The sequence below is a fragment of the Setaria viridis genome, chromosome 1 (genome assembly GCF_005286985.2).
Source record: "Setaria viridis chromosome 1, Setaria_viridis_v4.0, whole genome shotgun sequence".
Taxonomy (NCBI): domain Eukaryota; kingdom Viridiplantae; phylum Streptophyta; class Magnoliopsida; order Poales; family Poaceae; genus Setaria; species Setaria viridis.
This window is the reverse complement of record NC_048263.2, coordinates 29,251,546-29,276,607: the sequence shown is the minus strand read 5'-3', so window position 1 is coordinate 29,276,607 and position 25,062 is coordinate 29,251,546. Positions and strand designations below refer to the sequence as shown.

Below are 25,062 nucleotides of genomic sequence, written 5' to 3'. Positions count from 1 at the left end.
TCCACGCAGGGGACTGGCGTAGGCTTGGCCAATGGCGACCGGCCGCAGCAGCGTGGGCCACGAGCACCCCCGGCCTCGCCACGGCAGTGGCACCAAGCACCCGGGACGGCACCTAGCGGCGCAGAGACCACCGGCGGCCGGATCCTGCGGCGGCGGGCGTGAGGGACCTGGATCCGGCGGCGCGCGTCGGCGGCGACACTACCTGGCATCGGCACGGCCAGGATACAGGCGTGGCCTTGCGAGCAGCAGCTCCAGCGCTTGTGCCCACGGCTTCTTGCGCCCCGGTCGGGTAGCCGTCGCCACGCTCCATCGCGGCCCCACGTCCACGGCGACCCGTTGGCTTCCTTCCGCCTGCGTTATTCCGCCCGCGCAGGACCATGCTCCCAACACCTGTTGGAGGTATGCCCTAGAGGCAATCATAGAGATGCTGATATTCCATTTGTATCCATGATTTGTATATTGTGTTCATTGAATATCCATTAAAGGCTACTTGAATTGATTTGCAATTATGTGAATTGTATGTGAAACTCTTTACTTGTATGGTTATTCTAAAGTTGTCCCTAGTCGGAGTTCATGTGAGGACACACATGAATATTAGACTAGCACATATATTAGTTGATGACTATGTTTCACAAGTCATGGACATGGAGATGTTGAACTAATAATGTGGACACATGTGGAGACATGTGTTAGGACTGACCAAACACGAGAAGTAGTTCTCTCTTTAAACAACATATACGCTTTGTCCTTAGACCTGAGATTGTCGCATGTATTCTAGATGTGGATCGACCTACTTAGGGGCTATCAAACGCTACGCCGTAACAGGGTAGTTATAAAGGTAACTTTCGGGTTTGTCAAGAAGCATGCTATGAGACATGGTCAATCAAGATGGGATTTGCCCCTCTCTGATTGAGAGTGATATCTCTGGGCCCCTCGAGTTAAGAGTTAACCTACAAAGGGATTCCGAATCACAGGATCGAGAAAGAGCGGTCGGCTTGAAGCTAGACCAAATATCGTGAGGCAAAGGGAATAGCATGTATATTATGTTGTGATGGTTCGTCTGATATGATCTTCGTGTGCGTATAGGAGTTGGCACGTCTTGCTAGAGGCCGCTACCGACTATTGGGCCGAGTAGGAGTACTCGGGCCATGTCTATACGTATCTGAACCCATAGGGTCACACACTTAAGGGGCTGGAAGCCCAATTCGGATCTGATCCGAGTTGGATTAGTTTTAGGAGTACTAATGGGCCTCGGATCCAGAGGCCCATCAGGAACCTCTATAAATAGAGGGGTGGGGCGCCCTAGGGTTTACACCTTTTTGGCGAAACACACCTGCCGCGCCTCCCACGCCCTCGCCTGTTGCAACTCGCGGATCTAGCAGTCCGGCTTGCGACGCTTCCTCCCTGCACGTGTGGATACCTTGGAGGTGTTGCGCCTGCAGCACTTGGACGAGCCATCGACGAGCCACGGCACCGGAGGCGATTTTGCTGCACGTGGATGAGCTGCTGAGGAGCTGCTGGACGTGACGTGATCGACTACGTACGACTACGTTGATCGACTATGTACGACTACGTGATCGTCTTCACTACATCGACGCATATCTACATCTTCCGCACCAGTAGTGCGTCGAGTGGTAATCCCGTGATCCTTATACGGCAGTTCTTCCTGGTTATACGCGGTAGAAATTTTGATTTGCGCTAGCGTAGCCTACCTCGTATCCCAACAACACCGGCACGGGCGAGCGATGCGGCGAGGGTCGTGGCAGGCCGAACTTGGCTGGCACCAGGGGCACTCCTTGCGCGATGGCCAGAGCTCGACACGGCACAGGTCCCCCACCGCCGAGGTGTGCCGGAGCCAGGCCGCGTCGAGTCCGCCATGGTGCGGGTCCGCCGCCGCAGCATGAAGCCGGGTGCGGCGCGGCACTCAAGGCCCCATCGCACACGGCGCATCACGCGAGGCGAGCGCGGGGGTGCAGCCGCCAGTGCCCCTTGCATTGCACGGCGGCACGCGGCCCTAGGCGACCTGCCTGACACGGCGGTGGGCCACAACCAGCGCAGCCAGTGAGCACGTGCAGCGACCAGAGGCATGCCGCGACCCGGAGCTGTTCTTAGTTTCTTTTGTTTTCCTTCCTTTTTCTTCGCTTAGCGAAGACAGCTGGTTTTTCCTTTAAATTTGATCCATTATTGTTTTTCATTTTCTCTCTCTTTTTCAGCCTCTTGCCTCTTTTTATTTCTCTTTTTTTATTCCAATCGGATCCTGTGTGTTCTTTTTTCCCTCCGTGCTGTACAGATTCAAGAGATTCGGGACGGTGGCCGTGTAGCAGTACCTGCGTGTTCTTATGTTCATGCGCTCATCGTGTTCAACTACTGTTCATTTTCATCTGTTGTTCATCAAATGTATTCTTCTACCGTCCATCAAAAAATAATGTACATATGGTGTACATAGGTGAAAGTTTTATTGCACTACTGGTGTACTCTAAACAGGATGGTTAGAGCACACCATGTATGTGCGTAACCTTGTATGTGAATGAAGTTTCAATGGGATCGTAAATAGGTTAAAAAGGATAATTCATGTAAAATATTATTATATGTCATGTGCAACGGTTACTTTTTAAACTAGTTGCCAGGAACAGAGCATCACATGTGGTGTGAGGTTAAGAAATTGGCCACTTGCTTTTAAAAAATATGGACACATGCATCCAAAGGTGTACTTTTTGTCCTTTGCACGGTACTCGATGTTACTTTATGCCATATCAATTTGATAAGATTTTTTTCTCAGGTTCATATACATTGAAAAAAAATCAAAGACACTTGAAATACAGTTGAATGAGACAATAAAACACGTGGACTGATGGACGGCTAGGATTGAACCGTTCGAGGGTGCCCCCAGCACAAAAAGGCATTTCTCCTCTGTCTGCATTGCCGGCGGCAAAAATCCTCCGCCATGATTCGGGGCATCAAATTCCGCTGCTGCTGCCTCCGTCCCTGCTTCCCTGCCCGATCCTCCGTACACGACCGACGTGGTTTCTGTTCACCAGTTCAAGCATGCGTTGCACGAACTGACCTTTCACTATTCTAGCATTCTGAGATTTGGCCGGCGACGCTGGATATGCTCCGGACAGACGGAGATGGCGTCTAACCCGAAGCCCCGCCGGCCGGCACGGGAAGGCGGCCGGGCGCGCACGTCGTCGGGACGGAGGAGGGACGTGCGCCCGGGCCTCCGGTGGCGGCGGTGGCCTCGCTCTCCTGCCTCAGTCCTGTTCCCGGGCCGGCGCGCGCGGAGGGAAGGGCCGATGGGGGTTTTGGGTGTACCGTGTACGTGCGGTGCGGGGCCCGGCCGGCCGGCCGGGAAGCTGCATGCCCTTCTCGATCACGTCAGAAGTCAGAACGCGCATGCCCTTTTACGTCCGCGTACGGCGGGAGACAGGAAAAGACGTGCACTGCCCGTGCCGCCCACGCACGCGCTGAGGAGTGAGGGCTGAGGTGCAGGTGCAGCACTGCTGCATCGCATGCTTTGCGGTTGCCGGTTGCGGGCGGCAGGCACGCGGGGTCGTCTGCCGTCTGGGTCTCGCTGGGAAGAAGAGGTCACAAAGCTGTGCTACACTACACACGAATAGGCTGCTCGCTGTGGCTAATCTTTAGCGTAGCGCTTGAGGCCTGCCTGTTGTTTGATTTTCATGATTTGTGATGGCCATCGACTGGACTGTGGAAGCTTTTGGTGTCGTCGTTACTTCCTCACGGACGGGTAGAAAACTTGGCTGCCCGCAACAGCCTAGCGTCTTGTCTGGAACTGCACTCGCTGTTCACGTTGGCGTTGGGGTAAGGTGGATCGGAGCGGAGCAGCCGGGCAGGCTGCACAACTGAACTTTTCACCGACAAAGCCTTAACTCCCACAGAACTTTTCACATCGCCGCCGCCATCAGACGCGCTCCGTCCGAGCCGGCCGATCGACGGGGAGAGGCGCGCGGAGACACGGGGACGCCTGCTGCCTGTCCCATCGCCTGCCCTTCCCCTTTCCCGAAACACTGTTGACCCAACCGTAGCCGGCCGGCCGTAGGTTTGTTTTTTTTTTCTAATCCGGCGGCCGGCCGGCGATCGGCACCGGCAGCGGATTCGGCTGCTGGCCACTTTTCCACCGGGCACCAACTCCGTAGTCCGCGCCGCGGCCCGCAGGGGACAAGAAATTTATCGCCCGCGGCTGCCTGCGCAGTGCGCACGCTTCTTCTGGCTAGCCGTGCACGCGGGAGGGAGGGAATGAGAATGAGATGGACGCCGGATCGAGGCGCGCACCGGCAGCGGCAGTGGCTTGAGCCGACAGCGCCGGTCGCATCGGGTTTCTGCCTTTCCGGTTGGGAGTTTTGACATTTCGCTCTTCAAACGGGTTCAGCTGGTAGAAGAGGAGAGAGAGAGGAAAAGAGAAAAAAAATGCATTGGTCCACTTGTCAAGGTAAGATATTAGGTAGTACAAATTATATGGGGAATGCATAATGGGGCCAGATATAACGGGACTGTTGAAGATGCTCAAAGCATTTATATATGGTAGTAGCTTAATTCCTTTGGTTACAAATTAAATGGCGATTATGAAGTACTACAAAATGCAAAATTAGGCATCCATACTCATAAAAGGCGGCGTTTCTGTACCACAAGATTTTTATCAGTGAGTTAACTGACTCCAAAGAAAAACATACTGAACTAAGCATTGAACATCCACCGTATGGTCTTTCAAAAAGGCGGAATGGCCATTTCCGTTCATCAACAATCGCCGGAGGCTCAATTTAACTATCAAAGTAGCCGTTTTAATCCTCAAATTTTTATTTTGGGGAATAATCTCATTCCTCATCCTACGTCACATGCCACGTGTCAAGCCTCGTCAGCAAAGTATCCACTTAGCTGATTCAGCAAACGTGTGAGTTGACCCTTTTGCCATCCTCATTTCTCCCATCTAGAACACATATATGTTCTTTATTGCCCCCTCGTTTCTCTCATTTCTAGGTATGTTCTTCGACTCTTCAAGCAATTGTTCAAGCTGTCCAAATTGATGTGAAAATTGAAAAAATAGCACAATCATGATACAAATCGATCCCATAAACACTCAATTTCAGAATAGCTGCAAGCCCAAAATGAAACCCGATGACAATTTGTTGACGACGCATGACACGTGGCTGGCATGCTACGAATGACGAGGGACAGGACTGAGCCCAAAATAAAAGTTTTGAGGACTAAAACGGTCAGCCTTATAAGGGATAAAAATTAAAAATAGCTATTACGCTTTTTTTTAAAAGAACATACTCTCTCCGTTCTGTAATACAAGACATCAAAACGTTTAAAATTTGTCACTACTGAAAACTCAACAATCGTCCCGAGGCTCAGTACTGGTTGCATTTTAGCGCGGTACTAATGTGAGCATTAGCACCGGGCCTAACGGCTAGTCCCGAGAAGCCTCCCGTGACCCCTTTAGTACCGGGTGGAGGCTTCACCCCGTACTAAAGGTCACTCATTAGTACTAGTTGAAGTCTCCAACTGGTACTAATGTGCCTGAGGGCCTTTAATATCAGGTGAAGACTTCACTCGGTACTAAACGGTGACCTTTAGTTTAGTACCGGGTGAAGCCTGCATCCGGTACTAAAGGCGTAGCCTTATCCTCTACCCTCCCCGTGCAAACCTTATCCGCACCGGCCTCCTCCCTCCCCCTCCTCCTCCCCCTCCCCTCTCCCTCCCTTCACACCGGCCCTCTCCCTCCCTTCACACCGACCCTCTCCCTCCCTCCCCGGCCTCCCCTCTCCTCCCCCCTCCGCTCGCCCCTCACCTTGTGCCTGAGGCGAGGAGCGGCGACGGGGTGAGGCGTGGCCACAACTAGTGGGCTCGGCGCGACAGGGTGGCGGTGGAGGTGGCGACGAGATCCGAGGGCAGCGGTGGCAACGGAGTGGCCGCGGCTAGTGGGCTCGGCGTGACTGGATGGAGCGGCGATGAGACACGGGCTCGCCGTTGGTCGAGCGGATGGAGCGGCAGTGGCGGGGTGTGGCTCGAGCGGTCGGGCCGGCGGGGTGCGGCTTGGGCTCAGGCGGGTACGGTTCGGCCTCAGGCTCGGACGGTCGGGCCAGCGGGGTGTGACTCGGGCCGGTGGAATTTATTTTTTTATTTTTTAATACCCTTTAGTACCTGTTATTTGACCCGGTACTAAAGGGAGACCTTTAATACCGAAATAGCAATTTCAATTGCACAATGGTACTAAAGGTTATTGCTACTTGGTACTAAAGGGGGTTAGGAACCAGTACTGAAGGCGCTTCCCATGGCAATGTGTCCTCAAATACAAGGTATTATAAACATATTTGGAAGATTGCTTTTTTTTGAAATTGACAAGAGACGTGACTAATTGGTGAATTATTACTTAAATTAAGTTTTTATTATCTAGCATTGCCATTAACTAGGGTATATTCGTCTAGAACGGAGAGAGTATATTATATACATTTGCAATTTCATCTCCATGCAGACCCAAAATAAAATCCACACCCAAGTCAGATTTCATGCCTCGCAGGCGATCATGCTCAGCTCATTCGCGCAACCGTTTCATCATGTAAGCATGCAGCGCGCTAACCGGCCAAAACAATTAGTACTAGCGTTCCAATCGTCCATTTTCCAGGAGAAACGGTGAATTCATTTTGCGGTCGATGTAACGCTTCTGACCAAAAGCATTCTCGAAGATTTAAAAAACGCAAAAAAGAAAATACAGGAGCTCGATCCCAACACCGCAACACGCATGTAGGAAACCGAGAACATGCATGATGAGCCATGTCGAAATCCACCGAGAACAAGCTAGCTTTGATTCCATGCAATCACCAACACAAATCCTTCCTAGTTGAACAATTACAGATCACACACCACCACGCACCCACGCACGCCATGTCGATCTACTAGCTCGCTAGCAAAACCCAAGATGACTAGTAGATGATTGATTAGGCAGCCGCCGCCATGGAATCAAGCAAGCAATCGTCCCCAAAAGCACCAAATCCTCCATTTCATGCTCCCCTCGGCCACACCCGCGCCATGACGCCATCCATGCACGCATGCATGGACGCATCGCGCGTGCGCCGGAGCCATCAGCCCCAGCGGCCGCGGCGCGTGGGGGCGGACGGCGCGGCCACGACCTCCATGAACGCCGGGTACTGGATCACGTCGCCGAGCAGACCCTGCGGCATCATCGGGTACTCGCCGCCCTCCTCGCCGTCGATGTCGACGAACGCATCGTACCTCTCCTGCTTTACCGGCACATCTGCGGCGGCCGCCCTGGCGTCGGCGCCGGAAGCGGAAAGGCTGCGGCTGGCGCCGCCGCGCGGGCGAGTGCCAGCAGGGTAGAAGCCGTGCAGCGCGTCCTGCAGCAGCCCGGCGTCCGCGGGCTCGCCCCGCATGAGGCCGGCCCAGTCGTCGACGTCCTCGTCGTCCAGATCACTGGGAGGCGGGGCGACAGGGGACGGCGCTGGAATGGCCGCGGCGACCGGCGCCGGCGGCTTGGAGGGCGCGGAGGAGTTGACGACGTGGCCGTGGCCCGCTTGGTGGAGGAGGCGGAAGCCGTGGTGGGAGGAGCTCATGATGAGGTTGTGCAGGAGGAAGGGGTTGAGCGTGTGCGCCGGCTGCGGCGGCGCGCCCCACGGCCAGAACCCCGCGGCGGCGTGCACGGGGAAGTTGGTCCGCGCCTTGCTGCCGCGCATAGCGCGCGCGGCGACGTCGTAGGCGCAAGCAGCCTGCTCGGCGGTGTCGAAGGTGCCGAGCCACCGCCGCTCCCTGGACGCGGGGTCGCGGATCTCCGCCGCGAAACGGCCCCACGGCCGGCGCCGCACGCCGCGGTACCGCGCCCCCTTGTGGAGCGCGTCGCAGTCGCCGTCCTCCTCCTTGAAGGCGGCCGGAGAGGGGCGCTTGCTTCGGTGGAGGTGAGCGTGGGCGTAGAGGTGCGCGTTGGTCGCGTCCTCCATGGCCGGACGCGGAGCGCTGCGCAAGCGAACTGGTCGGTCGGGACTCGGGGTAGCTCTGTGGCGTTGCGGCTGCTGGCCGAGGAGTATGTTTGGGGAACTGGGTATCGGTGTGGAGTGCGTGCGCTACTTATAGAGGGGAAGCTAGAGAGGCGCGGCTGCTCAAGTGCTCATGCACCGAGACGGTGGCATGGTCCATTGCCACGGGGCCTGGGGCGGGTGGCGCCTGTGTTTATACTGTGGTGAAGTGATGGTTATTCAACATTGTCCGCAAAACGCACCCGCGATGGCTAACGTGAGCTGCTCTCTATAATGCCTACCCCACCATCCCACGAAAACTATTTATTTAGAAAATTTTAGATAATATAATAACAATGCTAAAAGTTCAAAGTATTTTAATAAATGTATGTATGCTTGCAATAATTGTCCGACCTACTAGGCTTCCTTATTTAGTGAATTTGACTCGGGCATTTTAACTGAATCAAAAGGTATTATGAGAGCTTTTGTTGGATTGTGTGAAGGTTATGCGAATACTCTTTGGGCCTATTTGGATACCCTGTGTTAAAGTTTAACGAGTGTTAAAGTTTTAACACTCTCAAATGGAGTGCTAAAGTTTAACACATTGGGATGTTTGGATGGTGTGTTACACTTTAATACCTTTAGTGAAAAATGACTACATTACCCCCTCATTTATGGCCGGCGGAGAGAGAAGGAGGAGAGAGAAGGGGGCAATGGTGGGAAAAAGTGGAGAAGGGGATATTTTTAACAAGTTTAACAACTTTTAACATCCCCTCGAGGTGTTTATGAAATTGTGGGTGTTAAACTTTAACACATCCCTTTTAACACGTGTGTTTGGGAGGTAATGTGATAAAAATGTGTTAGGGCCTGTTTGGATTGAGGGTGTTAAAGTTTAACACCCTAGTTTTAACACTTTTTAACACTTTAAGATCCAAACAGATGTGTTAAAACTTAGGTGTTAAAGTTTAACACCCTAAAAACTTTAACACCTCAAGGGGGTGTTAAAAGTTGTTAAACTTGTTAAAAGTGGTCCCCTCTTCACTTTTTCCCACCATTGCCCCCTTCTCTCTCCTCCCTCTCTCTCCGCCGGCCATAAATGAGGGGCCAATAGAGTCATTTCCCATCAAAGGTGTTAAAGTTTAACACACCATCCAAACACCCCAATATGTTAAACTTTAGCACTCCATTTGAGAGTGTTAAAATTTTAACACTTGTTAAACTTTAACATGAATATTCCAAACAGGACCTCTGTGGGACAAGTTTCGAAGGCTAAAAGAATAATTTTTTTTGAGATGGAGGGAGGAGGTGTCATTGTCACCTCAGCTTGTATACAGCACAAACGGCCAGTGCTTCAACAGTTTATCTTTAAGCCACTCACCTGTGGGTCCCGCGTTCCAATTTATTTTCCAGAAACATTGCCGCCGGGCTGTCCAATTTATTTTACTTTCCTCATCCTCTCCGTCTCATCCAGAAACATTGCCGCCGGGCTGCTCCGCCTCTGCGCCCACGGCTCGTCCTCGCCGGCCGCTACGCTCCTCACCCCAGCGCCGGTCGCCGCGCCCATCTTGCCCAGTGCCAGCCGCGGCGCCCGTCTCGACCCGCGCTGGCAGCCATGCTCGCCTCCCCAGCCGGCTCCACGCCGGCGGTCTGGTGGCCGCGCCCGCTTGTGCATGCCGCGCCTGTAGCCCCGAGGCCGGTCGAGTTCGTGCGCCGACGCGGGAGGATGCCCACAGCCGCGCTTTGCCTCGCCCCTCCGCCGGCGGCCACGCCTCCGCCCCGCGACGGCGCCTCCTCCCCGCCCGCACCGGCGGCCATGCTCGTCTCCGCGCATGACCGACGGCCATGCCCGCTCTACCTTGGCCCCATCCGCCGTTGCCGTCTCCACCTCCTCGCCATCCATGCGCTGGCTTCCCCTCCCCATCGTCGTCACCCAGCCGACCTCCACCGTCGTGGTGGTCTCGGCACCGGTCGGGCCAGTGCTAAAAAGACGGCGACCGGCGCAGCTCGTCTCCACCCGGCTGCTCGGCGGCGGCGGCCAAGCTCCGTCCCCCCAGCCCGTGGCGGCACCGCTGCGGCCGTGCTCCACCCGCCATCGCCGGAGGCAGCCTGCATCGGATCATGCGAGGCCGGGCTCCGCCTCCCTCCCGCTCGGCACGGGAAGGTGGAATCTGCGTTCGTGGGACCCGCTGGCGTGGATTTGCGTGCTAGCGAGAGTCGCTACGTCTAGCAACGTTTTCTCTCTCTCCTCTCCTCTCTCCGACATGGACTGCTATCGACACACCTTAACGACCCGTTGCGGATGCCCCTCGCTGAACATTTTTAGAGCAAGGCGATACCAGCCCAAGGCCCTGTTTGGCAATATCGTATTCTTTTTCACCTGTAAAACATTTCGCCTAGTAATATCTTGTGCACAAGAATACTATCGATTTTTCTTTTGCACCTGTAAAATGCTGTTCGGGTACAACCATCCCGATCATATTTTCGATCCAAGCATGAAATTGGAGCACAAAACTGCTGAAAATTTGCTCGAACTAGTGCTCGGCCAAGTTAGATCGCACCATCAATTTTGAGCTGCACGGTGGAGGCAGAGCTCTCATTCGAGCCACTCAGGATGTCCCTTTCTCACCAGTGTCGAGGATAGCCCTGCTAGTGGGGCGGGGGCAAATGGGGATTTTGGGTCGGGTTATTACGTGGGGATTCGTTTTTATGGGTAGTTGCGGGTATAGAGGTCCAGCGGGTCGGGGATGGTTGGGGTGCTGCATTTGCGGGTCGGGGCGGGTTAGAACACCCACGCCACCGCCGAAGGGATCTATCCTACGGTCCTACCTCGCGCAGCGCCGCAGCAGCTCACGGAGGTGGCTTTGCGGGCGCAAGAAGTAGCACCACCGCCGCCGGTCGCCGGCGCCACCGCCCCTACTGTCGGCCGTCGCCGCTCCTACCGCCGATTGCCGCCGCTCTTGGGGGCACGCAGATCTCACGGGGGGCGCAGGTCTCACGGTGGGCACGCAGATCTCACGGGGGCAGGGCTCCACCAAGGAAGGCGGCACTGCCGCCGGCCACCGAACTCACATTGCGGAGCATTGCCCCACAATCCCTAGTGATGATAGGAACAAATTTGTCGCTACAATGAAGAAAAAGCCTGTAGATGGTTCATTCACCTTTAATCAACAGAGAAGTCGTGACTTGATGATTGCATGGTGTGTTAGAGCTGATGTAGCATTCAATAAGTTTGATGATGAAGGGTTTGAGCCTTGGATGGAGTCATTGCAACCTTCATTTAGATGCATAGGGCGACAAATGATTCGTAATGAATGTGTTGCTAAGTTTGAGAGAGCAAAGATAGAATTACGAAGTGAACTTCAGAGTCTTAACTCTCGCATTTGCTTCACATCTGATCTTTGGACATCAAACCAAAAGTTGGGATATATTTGTGTGACAGCTCACTATATTGGCCCTGATTTTGTTTTGAAGAAAAAGATAATTGCATTTAAGGATCTGAAGTATCCACATACGGGTGTAGCTATTGAGGAAGCCATTACAACTGTTCTAACAGATTATGGTATCAAAGAGAAGATGTTTACCATCACACTCGACAATGCAGCAAATAACAAGGCAGCTTGTGATCTTTTGCAAGAAAGCGGAAAGTCTGACATGTTATTTGGTGGTGAGCATCTTCTTGTTAGATGTTGTGCTCATATACTCAACATTCTTGTCCAAGATGGTATGAACGTTGTTAGTGCTGTGATAGAGTTGATAAGAGACCTGATTAGGCACATTAACTCATCACCATCACGTATCCAGGATTTCAATGAGATAGCTCAAAGGGAATGTCTTGCTGCAAAGGCTGGTTTAGTCCTTGATGTTCCCAACCGTTAGAACTCAACCCATGCCATGATTATGGAGGCAGTAAAGTACAAGATCGTCTTGAAGCGATATGCCCAAGCAAATCAGCAACCATTTCCAACTGAAGAAGAGTTTAGCAAAGTTGAATATATTGGTGAGTTTCTTGGAGTTTTTGAAGAAACTACCAGGGCGTTCTCAGCTGATAGATACGCTACTTCCCACATGTTCCTGGATAATGTGCTTTGTATCCATCAAACTCTAAATAGTCCAGAATGGTACAAGGATGAGGTTATCGCAGATTTGGCAAAAGCAATGGAGAGGAAATTTGATAAGTATTGGAATGGAAATTACGATATGGTCCTTGTTATTTGCAGCATACTTGATCCAAGAACAAAAGTTGACTTCTTAGACTTCTTTTATGAGAAGGTGTGCAGGAACTTTATTGACATTGACTTGAGCAAAAATCAGGCTAAAGAGTGGCTTCGCCTATATTTCAGGAAGTATGAAGAGGTTATTAAACAAAATGATACAAATGTAGTATCACAAACTGGTGCGTCCATGAGCATGGTGAACCGTTCTCCAGTGCTAGTTCTTGGAAAAAGAAGACTAGAACAAGAATTTGCTGAATATAGGCATCAGAGGAGAGGGACTTGGATTGAAAAATCAGAACTTGATGCATATCTAGATGAACCACCAGTGAGAACAGATGAAAATTTTGAAATTCTGACTTGGTGGAAGACAAACTCCAACAAGTACCCTGTGCTGTCAGCGATGGCACGCGATTTCTTAGCAATTCCACTCAGCACTGTTTCTTCTGAATCAGCATTCAGCTTGAGTGGTCGGATTCTTAGTGACAATCGAAGCTCAATGACACCAGAAACTCTTGAAGCTTTGGTCTGTTGCAAAGATTGGCTGTACAAGTATCCCACTAATGAAGGTAATTTTTACTAACTGAGGTTTCTGAGCTGAGCTGCATCCAGATTTTTTCTTTTGAACATATTAGTATGTTACTAAGACAGTTATATCTTTGCAAGTTATTACTGCATATACATGTACTGATGTCTCCAGTATGCCTCTTTGCATCTGCAGCCACCTGAGATAATGATGCCTCTTTGAGTTCGAAGAAGCTCAAATGACTCTTAAAGGTACCCAAACAATGTCCTCTGTGATTAGATTGATTGTTCTAAAGAGTTTGATTTCTGTCACTAAATCAAGATGTTGTGATTCAGGACAGCAAAATTCTTCCTGTGTCAACTCATATATATAGGACCAAAATAGGATAGTTTCTTATCAACAATGTATTTGTATTTTGTAGCATATGAGATAACTTACTTCGCTGTAAAATCCTCAGACATAGGAAAATGTACTGAAATCTACTACAAGGATCCAGTGTTGAAAGATCGGCAGTGGAGTGCTTACATTGATCGATCACCAGGGCAGGATAGTTACTCTTTGGTGAGTAACATTTTGCTGCCTTACTGATTTGATCTGGTTACTACATCGTGTAGAAGTTATACAAATAAACCATTTACCACCTATTCTAGTTACTGCTACATTTCTAATTTTGTATTTGTTCTCTTTATCTAGCAATGTGCACTTTACAGAATCATGTTCAGACAACTGCATGGTTAGGAAGAAAATATACATGATGCCATTTTGAACTACTTAGAGGTGTTCTTTGGCCTACCATTCACTTTTAATATCAGATTGTTGGCGACGAAGCAAACTTTGTTATGCTAGACGGATACAACCATTAGGATTGATATGTTTGGTGTTTATAGCTGTGCTTTCTGACAAATTCGGTTTTCCCTGCAGGAGTGCTTCAATGCTTGTGTGTCTGGCTGTGGATTCAGGGTACATACTAAATATCCAAGAGCACCATATCTTTTTTTTGCTTGCTGCTTCTTGGTTTGTGTATCGATTACTATTATGCCTATCAGAAACCTAAGCAGTCATCTGGCGCCGTTGCATTGCAGTTTGAGGTCCCAACAGAGAAGGTTGAAGAGATCAAGCCCAACAGGCCATCCAAGCCGTCGCCACCTCCTGAAGTGAAGCGAACTACAAGTCCACTAGATTCCACTGTAGGAAGTTGTGTAGACGTGCAAATGTCCCCTATTTAATTATTACAGGATGCTGGAATGGATTGGATGATTCACCTTGATACTGAAGAAGTCAAAACCATGGGTACCCATTTTTATGGGGTGGGGTGGGGCGGGGTGATTAATTTATTTTTTGGGTGGGGTTGGGGCGGGTAATTAATTTAGTACACTGCGGGTAGGGGTGGGTGAGGGGCCGGTACATCCCCCACTAGCAGGGCTAGTCGATGAGCGCGGCCGACGACGAGGCAACCGAGGCGGAGGGTGCACGCTCTAGGGATACATTGTTGCTTATGTGTCATTTTTGGAAATATAAATATGAAATTTCATACGGAGAATGGCATTACCAGAAATCAACTTATGCTGACAGATCTGAAGGCGTGCAGGTAGAAGCCGCGAACGAAGCTGGCCCCGCGGATCTAGGGCTGAGGCCATTGTCAGCGGTGAAGATGTGGATTTGCCGTCAGCGATGAAGCGATGAAGGTTCAGATCGAGGCCGCCGTCAACTTTTTTTCAACAGCATGTACGCTGAAAGAAGGCTTTTTGACGGGAATCAAAGTGAGGATCATAAGTACAATGTATTATACTTTGCAAATGGGATACAAGAAAGTCATTTTTAAACATAATACAGTTATTTGAGAGGTACCTAACTACCATTGAAAGAATAATTTGAGAATGCAAGTACTAGACACTCAAACCAAAGTGAGTGTGCTCCATCACTAAAAATAGTAGGTTTCACTGGAAGTAGTTTGCAAGTAGTAGTTTCATGTCTTAAATTCCAGGCATATTTGTCGCAATTTTCATGTCTGAAAGTAGTAGGTTTGTAGGACTTTCGAAATGATTCTGTGAAGTACTATATTGAGAAAAGAATCCGTTTGCAAAACAGCAAATTGGCCAATTGGACTACCGCTGAAGTTTGACCTTTTGTTTGGCAAAGTACAATTTTAATATTCAATCCGCAACGCAAAAGGTCATGCAGTCACGGAGATCAATGCACGTAGGGACGCATACGAATCGAAGCGCGACATGAACATGCCCGATCATCTTTGCAGAAACGAGGCATGCAAGCCCCTGCCAGCCTCGACCCCGCAATTAAAGTGCGGGTGGTTAGTGGAAGGAAGGTGCTTCTGTTACTGTAATAATTCGTCCGACGGGGCTATCCGGCTATGGAATGAACGCAGCTAGCGCGCGCCATGGATCGGAGTCGGAGCTGCAGTGGTAGCCGGCCAGCCGCTGCTGGGAGGCCAATGCGCGCGCGGCAGGCTGTTTATGGAATTAATCGCCTCATCATTAGCAGGCCCTCGCTCCCACTACCCCACATTTACTTCCCCCACCGATCCCCCACCACATTCCAAACCAGCGCCAGTAGGATCGATCGGAGTAGCATGTAGCCGCCGCCGGCCACACGTACGAATCGCGCGCGCGTACACCGTTCCCGTAGGATTTAGGGGGGGGGGGGGGGGGGGGGGGGGGGGGGGGGGGGGGGGTAACGGGAATTCGTGGCGTTATGCGAATGTAGGAGAACTTTTCTCTTTTTATTTTGTTTTCTGAGAAATAGGGTCACATGTATACCTTTCCCGTGTGAGTTTCTCTTCAAGAAACGGGAGGAGGACCGGAGTACCGGACACCGGAGGACAACACTGTTCCTACGCATAGAGTAGAAGGCAGTACATGGAAGGTCCCGAGTCCTGACACTGTTCGTTTCTGAAAATTTTGGCTTGTTTTACGTACTCCTTGTCTCCTTGTCCTTCGGTCACTTGTGTCTCCATAGCTGTACAACTGTACAAGATTTTAACCGGAGTACACAGGAGTATGGAAAAGGCTTTCGGGGTACTATAGGCGATAGCTGGCTGGGCCTGGGCAGAAACAAAAAGCTAGAGAGAGCCTTTTGCATGGCAGAGACGACCATGCAGAGCTTCCGGCTTCCACCTTGCAGCCTTTGGATCGTGCATGCGGGGACAGAGCCTTGATCTCCTTGTCCCCCCGTCTCGGTTCCCGGTGCACACGGCGCGCGGCAACGCAGGGAGAGGAAGAGCGGGGATCGGAGAAGAAGGTGACCGGCCAGTCTGCAGTGGGCGGGAATGCCCGGTGCCGCGGTGTGGCAGCAAGCAGCATATCGCTGCACCTGCACGGCTGCACGGAGCATGCCTGCAGGCATGTGATAACAACAAGGGGAAGGCGCCAAGCAGAGAGCCCCCATTTATGAGCAGGGAGCCAGAGACAAAAGCTCTCACACACGCAGGCACAGGAACCTGATCGAGGAGAGAGGAGTGCTAGTAGCTGGAAGCTGGCCATACTGGTCAGCTAGAGTTGATCGGAGCCACAGCCACATCCATGCATGCGCGCTGCAACCGTGTAGCTTTGCTGCACGCTAGCAGCGTCTACGGGGTTCTGTTCTGTTGTTTCTAGGCGACTGGGTGTACACGCGTACTGCATCGCGTGCTGCCCTGTCGTAGTGTCGTGCATGCGCGCGCCGCAAGCAGCTAGCAGGCTAGCAGCTGGTGCGCAACAGCCATGCATGTCTGCTTGCTAGGGTTGACCCGGCCGACGGATCGGAGCCGATCGAGCATCTAGCTAGACGTGCAGCTAGCCGCAATGAAGAACGAACTGTACGTTCGGTGAGCGCGCAAATCAATGATACGACCGTCGATCCCGATCAGTACATGCATCCTCGTTCGTGGAGATGAGTTTTTGGACGTATCTTGTTGTCCTACTTGTTAAGATTCAAAATTTGTAAAATAAAAATTGCAACTCTAAGCATGCACTTAGCAGCGTGCGTGCACATAGCAATTTAAGTTTGTGAGTGCTGCTAGCTAAGGGCACGATGCTTGATCTTGTCTTCTATTTAAAATATTGTTTTATATATGATGATATATTATTTGAAGTAGGAGTTTTATATATGATGATATATTATTTGAAGTAGGAGTGCATATGTGATTTTATCTATTTATTGGTTTGTGTGAAGAATGCTAGAACACTATATTTTTTTTCCTGGACGGAGGGAGTACGTTACATGTCATGTGTGTTCTCACTGGTTGATTGAAGGCCTGGGGACGGGCGACGCACGCGCGGGGGTGGGTCGTGCCGTCGCGGAGGGGGCGATGCGCGCGGGGGTGGGTCGCGGCGGTGGAGCGGGGAGGAGGGGCGCGCAGCAGATCCGGAGGAGGGGGGCAAAACAAGGAAGGAAACGAGAAGAATCGCCCAACGTGATTTCGGTGGTTTCTACGAGCTTTGGGGCGCGAGTATAGTTCGTTTCCCACGTGAGAAACCGAGTCCTCCTCTTTTCTCGATAACTACACTACCACATCATCAAATTGCTAACATGACACTCCGTTAATATTATGAAAACTATCCTAGTAGGAGGGTTGTGAGGGTTGTGAGTGCCCTCGCTTCTCCATCTAGACCAGCCAGGGTTAGAACACATGCATGTTCTTCAGTGCGCCCTTCATTTCTCTCATTTCTTCGTATTTTCTTCGAGCAGTTGTTCAAGCTGCACAGATTGATGTGAAAATTGGAAACAGATCAATCACGACGCAAATCGATCGCAACCTGATTCAAATGATCAGGTCTATTGTGCTACCCTAGCTCTTACCTAACAAAGAGAGGGATTACTGCTTGTTTGGAAGTGGATTGAGGTGCAATGGGAGGTACTGGAGAAGAAATTAGTTCATTTTAAACCAAACATGGCCCCAATCTCCTTCCTTCCAATCCACCTCTGTCCAAAGCCCGGGAACAACGTCAGCAGAAAAAGCTGGCCGCGCTGTTCGCCCACAACTAGACTCGCCCTGCGCGCCTGCGGCCTGCCCTCCCGTGCTTCGTGCACGAACACGCTCTCGCGCGAGTTGAGCCGCGAGGAAGGAACCGGAAGGGGAAAGGGACCCAGCCAGCCCGCGCGCGCAGCAGGCTCGGCAAGATGCACCCGGTTGGCCCAGGCGGCCAGGCCCCGCACGAAGAGAGAGCAGCCGTTTGGTTGGATATGCTGCCGCCCGTGCGGATCCCACGAACACGCACAGACCTGCTGAGATCCCCGCTCCGTTTCCTCCTGCGCTCCACGGGGCACGAAGGAAGCACTTGCTGACATGCGGTGCTGTGAAGCCTCGCCCGATGTTGTCACCCCGCTCGAGTCTCCAGAGGCTAAACATGTCTCCCAGAATCATATTCTATAATATAAGTAGACCAGTGTTCTCCTACGGAGTACCGGCAACGTAGTATTTTAGCTAAGCCCTTTTGGCGCATGGCATGGTCACACACTACCGAAAGTACACGCGCGCAAGCCGAAGTTGTATACATGGGCAGTAGGATTTTTTATGTCATTTGATATTCAGAGATTGATCATGAATTGTGTTGTATCGACTACAAATAGATTGGCAGATTGCTCCTAGGCGCACTGGTTGACTGGTTCTGTGTTTCAGCCTTTCAGGGCAGGAGGTGGAGAGCCTTCCTAGTCAATCTCCGATGCCCGCGGCGCATGATCCGGGTGGCCTGGCCGCGGATTCTTCGTCGACGGCCCCGGCGCACAGGCACAGGCAGACAGACGTGACCCCCTTCACGTCCGTGTCCGCCGCTGTTTCTCCCCGGGCCCGGCGGCCCCTCGCCTCGCCGGACGTGGACGGAATGGGCTCCCAAAACAACTTGCAGATTTCATTCAAGTACACACCTCGTAATCTACATTGCAGACTTGCACATAAAACTGCAGTTATGTCCACAGATCCTAGCTAGAGTCCGGTCGGTCCTGCAGTAAAAAAGGGAAGGAAAAAAAAAGAAACCACTGACTGACCTGCCCTGTTATATTGAGAAGAACACTGATGACGTCGTAAACAAAAGGATCCTAAAGTCCGACCATGCCAAATAGAAGGCACTGAATAGGACCGGACCATAAGTTCTACTGGGAATCTGGGATCGAACTCCCAACATAACAGCACTGACAGGGCAAGAACACCAAAGTGCTACACAGAACAGACAGCTCCCAGTATCCTTTGCAGGCTTTGCACCAGAGAGACTGATGAAAATGCGAATTATTGGTTTATTTCTATACGATTGGCGCGCGAGACGGGCAATCTAAGCGCGCAGCAGTAACTCCATGATACCATGGTTCACCGAAAATACAGGGGGGATAAGCTATTTCCACCGTTACTATTCTGGAGTCAAAAGGTTACTCGATTTACCCTGCTGATATGTCAACATGTCAGCGATGCGGGAGACCTGATTAGCAGAAACAACAGTTCGACTACAACTTCCGCCATTCTTCGGGGGTATGGACTATGGTTGTGCTGAGACTCGATCGATCGGTTGTCACAGCGCATCTGGGGGTGATGTTTTCTTTCAGTATTTGCAGCTTCTTGAGTAGTGTTGGGGTTGTTCTAATAGCACTCGCTGAAGCAGAAAAATAAGCCCCTTGGCTTGTCTTCCTTCTTGCCCTTTGGTGTGTCATCACCCCGAGAATGCATTAGCGAGCTTGTCCCGGGAGATTCTGGAGGCAGGATTGCGTTCTCTGAACTGAATGTGCGGCGAGGGGCCAAGGTTTCTTGTGGCGAGAGGGTGGATAGGTAATGTAGGAGCATTTGCACTATCTGGGTAAAGTTTGGTCTGTCGTTTGGGTCTTCCTTCCAGCAGGATGTTAGTATTTCTGACAACTCCTGAGGCAAGTTATCTGCACTTGGTCTGATGTTCTGCAGAAAATAAGGCTTTCATCTGGTCAAATACAAAAGAAATTCATGTGATAAAACATACTGGAAACACCATGTGAGATATATGCCTATATAAACATACACAAGCAAACACAATCCAGGGACGCCCTCCAACAATTATTTTAGATAATGGCTAATGATTAAAGTATCAGATGTTACCTTGAAAGCAGCAGCGTATGCAGCTTGCAGATTAGACATTCCCTCAAAGGGCAGTCTATTGTGTAGGAGTTCCCACAACACAATTGCAAAGCTGTAAACATCCACTTTGTGGTTGTAATGCTTCTTTTCTCCATGCCTCAACGTAACTGTGCTGTACAGCTGTTGAGACATTCCAGGATACATTAACAAAAATAATACAGAAAACAAAGGATCCCGAATTTGACAGATATGAATGAATAATAGAAACCTCAGGGGCCATCCAACGGTATGTTCCTGTCTCAGCAGTCATCATCTCTGTTAATGTCTCTTCTCTAGCCAAACCAAGATCGACAAGTTTAACTGTTCTCTGGTCTGCAGTCAGCAACAAATTTTCTGCAAAAAGGGAAGGGGGAAAACAATGGACACAAGATCAACTTTGTCTGAATAAACACGTGTCAGGCAGATCATTAAGGAATGACTTGAGAGAAAAGATTAGCTCCAAAAGATGAATGTACAGACAGAAAAGTCCTTAAAAACTAACTGTTTCCCACAATATGCTACTGATGCTTCAATAATTCAAATAATTAAAAATATGCATTGTTGGATCGAACATATCTGATCTGAGATAGACACAAGTAATTTTCTAAATGTTTTGTCGATAAATTATACAGTAGAATCACAACACAAATTGCAGCTTTAAGTTGTTGCATACTATACCAACTAAATCCAAAACTAAAATTTATTAATACTCCCTCCGTTTTTAAATATGACATTTAGGACAAGCTAATTAGCTTGTCCTAAACACCATATACTTAACAACGGAGGGAGTACTAACTATGCAGTAGAGGCTACCTATAGAACTATATCCATGACCAGTCATCAACTATCTAGTTGGATATACAAGCATTATCTATATTTGTGGCCAGCATAGTGCTTCATTATACATCAAAGTACTGAACTGAGCACGATCATGTGCTGTTAGCCTGTCGGAATCCCCATACAAAATAATCCACACTTGAAACATGACTATCATAACTGAAGATGACTAAACTTCTCTATAAGGAATCATTACAAACTCAAACTTGAGTACATCCACATATGAATTCATCCAAACACATCAAAGTCAACAGCTTCAAACAGGTGTCTGCAACAGAGGCTCACCAAGAAAACCCTTGAACTGCTATGAAGATATCATTTTGTTTTGTTAAAACATTATTTTGGGTACTTAGTAAGCTTCCTGATATCAGCATCATAATAATCTTATGAATTATTAAGATCCACCATAGAACCTATATCACACTACAATAAAATGATAACAAGCACAGGACAAAAGGTCCTTGGATAACCATGGTAAAGTGAGTATACAATGCTGACGGTACTTACCATCTGGACTTCATCTTAGAAGGGAATAGTGGTAGCAGAAATAAAAATGCATCGTATCACAACTTATAAAATAAGATGGTGTACATAATGGGAAAAAAACTTGATAATCAACATATCAGAATATACAACAGAACTAAAGGAGGCACTGTTTTTATAGTCACCAAAACTGAAAAAGACAGCTTTTTTAAAAGAAGAATTATGTGGCACTTTCTGCAATCTCAATAACATGCAATGGCAAGAATTTACCATAAAAATTAAACAAAACATATTAAATTATTCAAAGAATGTGCTAGATATAAAATTAGCAATGCAACCTATACGACCATGCCAAGGAAACTACGCATCACTTACTCAGCACCAGCACGAAATTATAGATTGTTTACATGTAAGCAAAGCCAAATATTGTCAGATATAGCATGTGATAGTGCAAGGAGAAGAAGCTTCTCATCCCGCAAGTTACTATATGGCACATTTCCATCCTGAGCTAGACCCACGCAAATGCCATTTAAAGATTAATATTAGACTATAAAATTAACTAATCAACTGTTAGAAACAAGAAGTAGTCAATAATTTTTCCAGAGGAATTAATGACACATGCACAGTAAACATGGAGAAAAGAAAACGGTATTATCCACAGTTTGCAGAAATTCACCAAATAAGCAGTGAATAATAGAGAGCACAAGATGATCAGATCGCGAAAAAAAAAACAAGTCTTACCAGGCTTAAGATCACGATGAATGATCCCATGTGCATGCAAGCATTCCATAGCTCTGGCAATGTCCAACGCAAAGCCCACTGCTACACGGGGCTCAAGGCTCCTAGGCCTGAGACTGACCAAGTACTTCCGCAATGAGCCACCAACTAGAAGCTCTGTCACCACCACCATGACAGGTTCTAGGCAGGCTCCGATAAACTGTTAAACAAGCAGACATTGTTTTCAGTACACAAATGCATTAAAAACCTCCTCTCTCTTGGTCATCTCCTTGATGAGGAAAGAATAGACATGACGCTGCAAAAGTAGACCTTGACGAGATTCTTGTGCTGCACCCTTGACAGCATGGTCACCTCTCTCAAGAACCTCCCCTCCCTCTTGGTCATCTCCTCAGGGGTGTCCCCTTTGTGCACAACCTTGATGGCAACATTTTGGTTCTTGTACCTGCCAATCCCAGCATCAAATAAATGCTCAACTAGAAGAAAATCGATCAAAGATCAGAAAATTGCAGATGGTAGTTCAAAAAGATGAGCCTTACTTCCCCTCATAGACCTTTGCGTGTGCACCCTCACCGATGCGCGGCCCAACAAAGAGAAGCTTTGGGTCAATAAGCCACTTAGGATCGATGGAGAGACCTTCACCAGCGTAGAACGAACTCCCAGATTCCATCCTTGATGGCAATTATCTGATCTGGGTCCTGTGGGGTCACACGACCCCACTGCAAACTTAAAGAAAAGACCAACTTTTAGAAAGTACTCGAGGTTTGTTAGAAAGGTATAAGCACAGATAGAAAACCTCACGGAACATATAGGTAAAAAGGCTGAGACTTTGCGAATTCGACAAATTTACTTTCAGAAAGTATTCCAACGTTGGATAGCTCACGAGTAGAGCACCTTACAGGAAATGGGTAGGGTCACGTGCATTCTACAAATTGTGACATTCCAAGAAAAGAAATGGAAGACGGTAGAAGTAAATAGTGGGAACAGATGGTGGAATACCTCATTAGGTATATATATTTCGTTTTCAATAAATTCAAAAGGTAGAATTTGTCGAATACACAGGATAGTTTACACCTGTACCAATAGAAGCTATCAGGGTTGTTCATAATACATCAGTACATTTGGATACTAGAAGAAGGTAGAATTCATCAAATATATGGGTCTTCTTCTAAGTTGTGCCTTATAACCTATGTTCAAGTGACAGTGTGTACATGACAACTGGGTATAAATTTATACCGACAATCCAGTACCTTCCAAAAGCAGAATTTGATGAATAGACAACAGCTCGGTACACGTTAAGAACACCTCACTGGAAATGGCAGTGCACTATCGACAAAATCTACTTTCAAATCATTCACAAGTTTGGTAGAAAAGGTACAAAAATAGAACACGTCATCGTAAATGGATGCAATCGAATGATCGCGCGTATCCAACTAAATTCCACAACATGCTCACACGCCACAATAGTTTCCCCTGAGCTCCTAGTGAAAAAGAACCAGCTAGGACCTTGACCACAGCAAGAGAAGTTAAAAGAACGAACTACTAGAAACCTAATAAAATTCCATAAACAGTGACAATGCAGGGCCACCCATACTGAACCAGCGAGCTGTTTGAATGCAAGTCCGGCGCAAAACTACGGCAATTTAAAACCAAGCCACTGTTTTTTCCCCTCATTTCTACCATCTATATTAGAAAAGGAATTGCCCGTGGCATTGCATCACAAGCAGGGCGGACCCAGTATAGCCGTATAGGACATGGGTGTACACATGTACGCCGGATACTTTTGCAAAAATATCGAAGTTACCAGGTAAAATACATGGTCAGATCCGAAGAGAATTAGTACACCTTAGGCTTTGGGGGTTCGATTTCGCACAGCAGGAAGGGAAGTGAATGGGCGGGCATACCTGTCGGATGCTCGGCGGCGGCGAAGCGCCCGGCGAAGAACTGGCCACGGGGTCGTCGCCGCTGTGAAAGGAAGGCTGAGGGAGAGCGAGGGAGGAAGGGATGGGGAAGGCCTGGAGAGGAGATCCGAGTACAAATAGCTTACAATAGGGTTTGGGGAGCTCGGTTTCGCACAGCGAGAAGGGAAGAGAAGGGAAGGGAAAGGAAGGGCGTACCTGGTGGGTGCTCGTCGCCGGCAACGGGACCGACGAAGACTTGGGCGGCGCGTCTCGCCCAGCCGTCGCCGCCAGGAAACACGGCCACGAGAGAGTGGGGGAGAGGTAAACGGGAAAAGGGAGCGTACACTGAAGGAAGAAGTGCATTTGACTTGCCGCGACTCTTCTTCCCCGTACTCCGATTTCCCATTTTTCCTCCCGCAGATTTGTTAGGCGTCTCCAACAGTAACCACAGTAGCCAATGCTCCCTCCGCCCCCAAATTATTATTTGTTAATACGTAGTAAAAGTAAGTGATGCATCTAAAAAAGTTAAAATAAATAGTAATTTAGGACGAAGGGAGTAGCTAACTATAGGAGTGTGAGTGATAGCTAGTAAACAGATTTTATCTCACCAAACCTGCCTTGAATTTGTTAGAGTGAGTAATACATGGTAGACAAATTTTATCTCATTAACTTTCTTTAAAATATACTCTTTTCGTCCCAAATTACTATTCATTTTAGCTTTTATAGATTCATAACTTTTACTATGCACCTAGATACGTAGCAAAAGTTATGTATCTACAAAAGTAAAAACGAATAGTAATTTGTGACGGAGTGAGTATATAAGCAAATTACTAAGTCAAGCAGTTTTATAACTAGCAGATTTGGCACGATTTGGACCAACACATGCCGGCCTGGTTTAGTGAATTTCTGCAAAAAATGATATTGCTCAGGTCTAAAAAAAATATAGAAGATGTAGTGTGAGCTCAAATACAATAAATATTCTACATCAGCGGAGTATGTGGTTAAATGATACTATGTTTCTATGGTACAAAACATGATAACTTCTTGGGAGGACCGATTCAACATTTTACCGGTATGGAACCTCTCTTTTTTCATACTGGAATTGGTTGTAATAAATAGTGGAGGATTGCAGATTCGTGCGGTCAAGGTCACCAAGCACTTAAGTATGCAAACAAACAATAGGATTTGATAGGGTAGAAGCAGTGTTGGTAGAAATGGCAATTTGGTGTCACAAGATGTGCGCGAAACTGGGGATTGAAAACGATGGGTGTGCAAAAGGTCCAAACACGCCAACGAACAGATCAGATTGGCTTCCCTAATC

The 25,062-nt window shown here is 49.0% G+C and overlaps 3 protein-coding genes and 1 pseudogene across 5 annotated transcripts; 2 read left to right on the top strand and 2 right to left on the bottom strand.

Moving 5' to 3' along the window:
* Window positions 1-6,900: 6,900 nt before the first annotated feature.
* On the bottom strand, window positions 6,901-8,278 carry LOC117864601 (ethylene-responsive transcription factor ESR2). Its single transcript, XM_034748730.2, has one exon. It carries the CDS (start codon window positions 7,965-7,967, stop codon window positions 7,098-7,100), a length of 870 nt encoding a protein of 289 aa, XP_034604621.1. The 5' UTR covers window positions 7,968-8,278; the 3' UTR covers window positions 6,901-7,097.
* Window positions 8,279-9,811: 1,533 nt separating this feature from the next.
* Window positions 9,812-12,922, top strand: LOC140221665 (zinc finger BED domain-containing protein RICESLEEPER 2-like; annotated as a pseudogene).
* Window positions 12,323-13,988, top strand: LOC117835924 (uncharacterized). The gene is made up of 5 exons (XM_034715260.2): window positions 12,323-12,762; window positions 12,915-12,970; window positions 13,177-13,280; window positions 13,641-13,679; window positions 13,802-13,988. Exons 2-5 carry the CDS (start codon window positions 12,958-12,960, stop codon window positions 13,943-13,945), a joined length of 300 nt encoding a protein of 99 aa, XP_034571151.1. The 5' UTR covers window positions 12,323-12,762; window positions 12,915-12,957; the 3' UTR covers window positions 13,946-13,988.
* Window positions 13,989-18,921: 4,933 nt separating this feature from the next.
* Window positions 18,922-24,117, bottom strand: LOC117859912 (serine/threonine-protein kinase STY13). 3 transcript variants are annotated; one of them, XM_034743117.2, is made up of 8 exons: window positions 23,958-24,117; window positions 23,745-23,855; window positions 22,380-22,566; window positions 22,153-22,285; window positions 21,847-22,042; window positions 20,015-20,139; window positions 19,768-19,926; window positions 18,922-19,590 (listed from the first exon to the last, which is right to left on the bottom strand). In XM_034743117.2, exons 3-8 carry the CDS (start codon window positions 22,508-22,510, stop codon window positions 19,282-19,284), a joined length of 1,053 nt encoding a protein of 350 aa, XP_034599008.1. In that variant the 5' UTR covers window positions 22,511-22,566; window positions 23,745-23,855; window positions 23,958-24,117; the 3' UTR covers window positions 18,922-19,281. The 3 variants fall into 3 exon arrangements, with proteins under 3 accessions (XP_034599008.1, XP_034599003.1, XP_034599015.1); XM_034743112.2 differs by having other exon boundaries at window positions 22,380-22,559; XM_034743124.2 differs by lacking the exon at window positions 23,745-23,855 and having other exon boundaries at window positions 22,380-22,559.
* Between the last annotated feature and the right edge of the window lie 945 nt (window positions 24,118-25,062).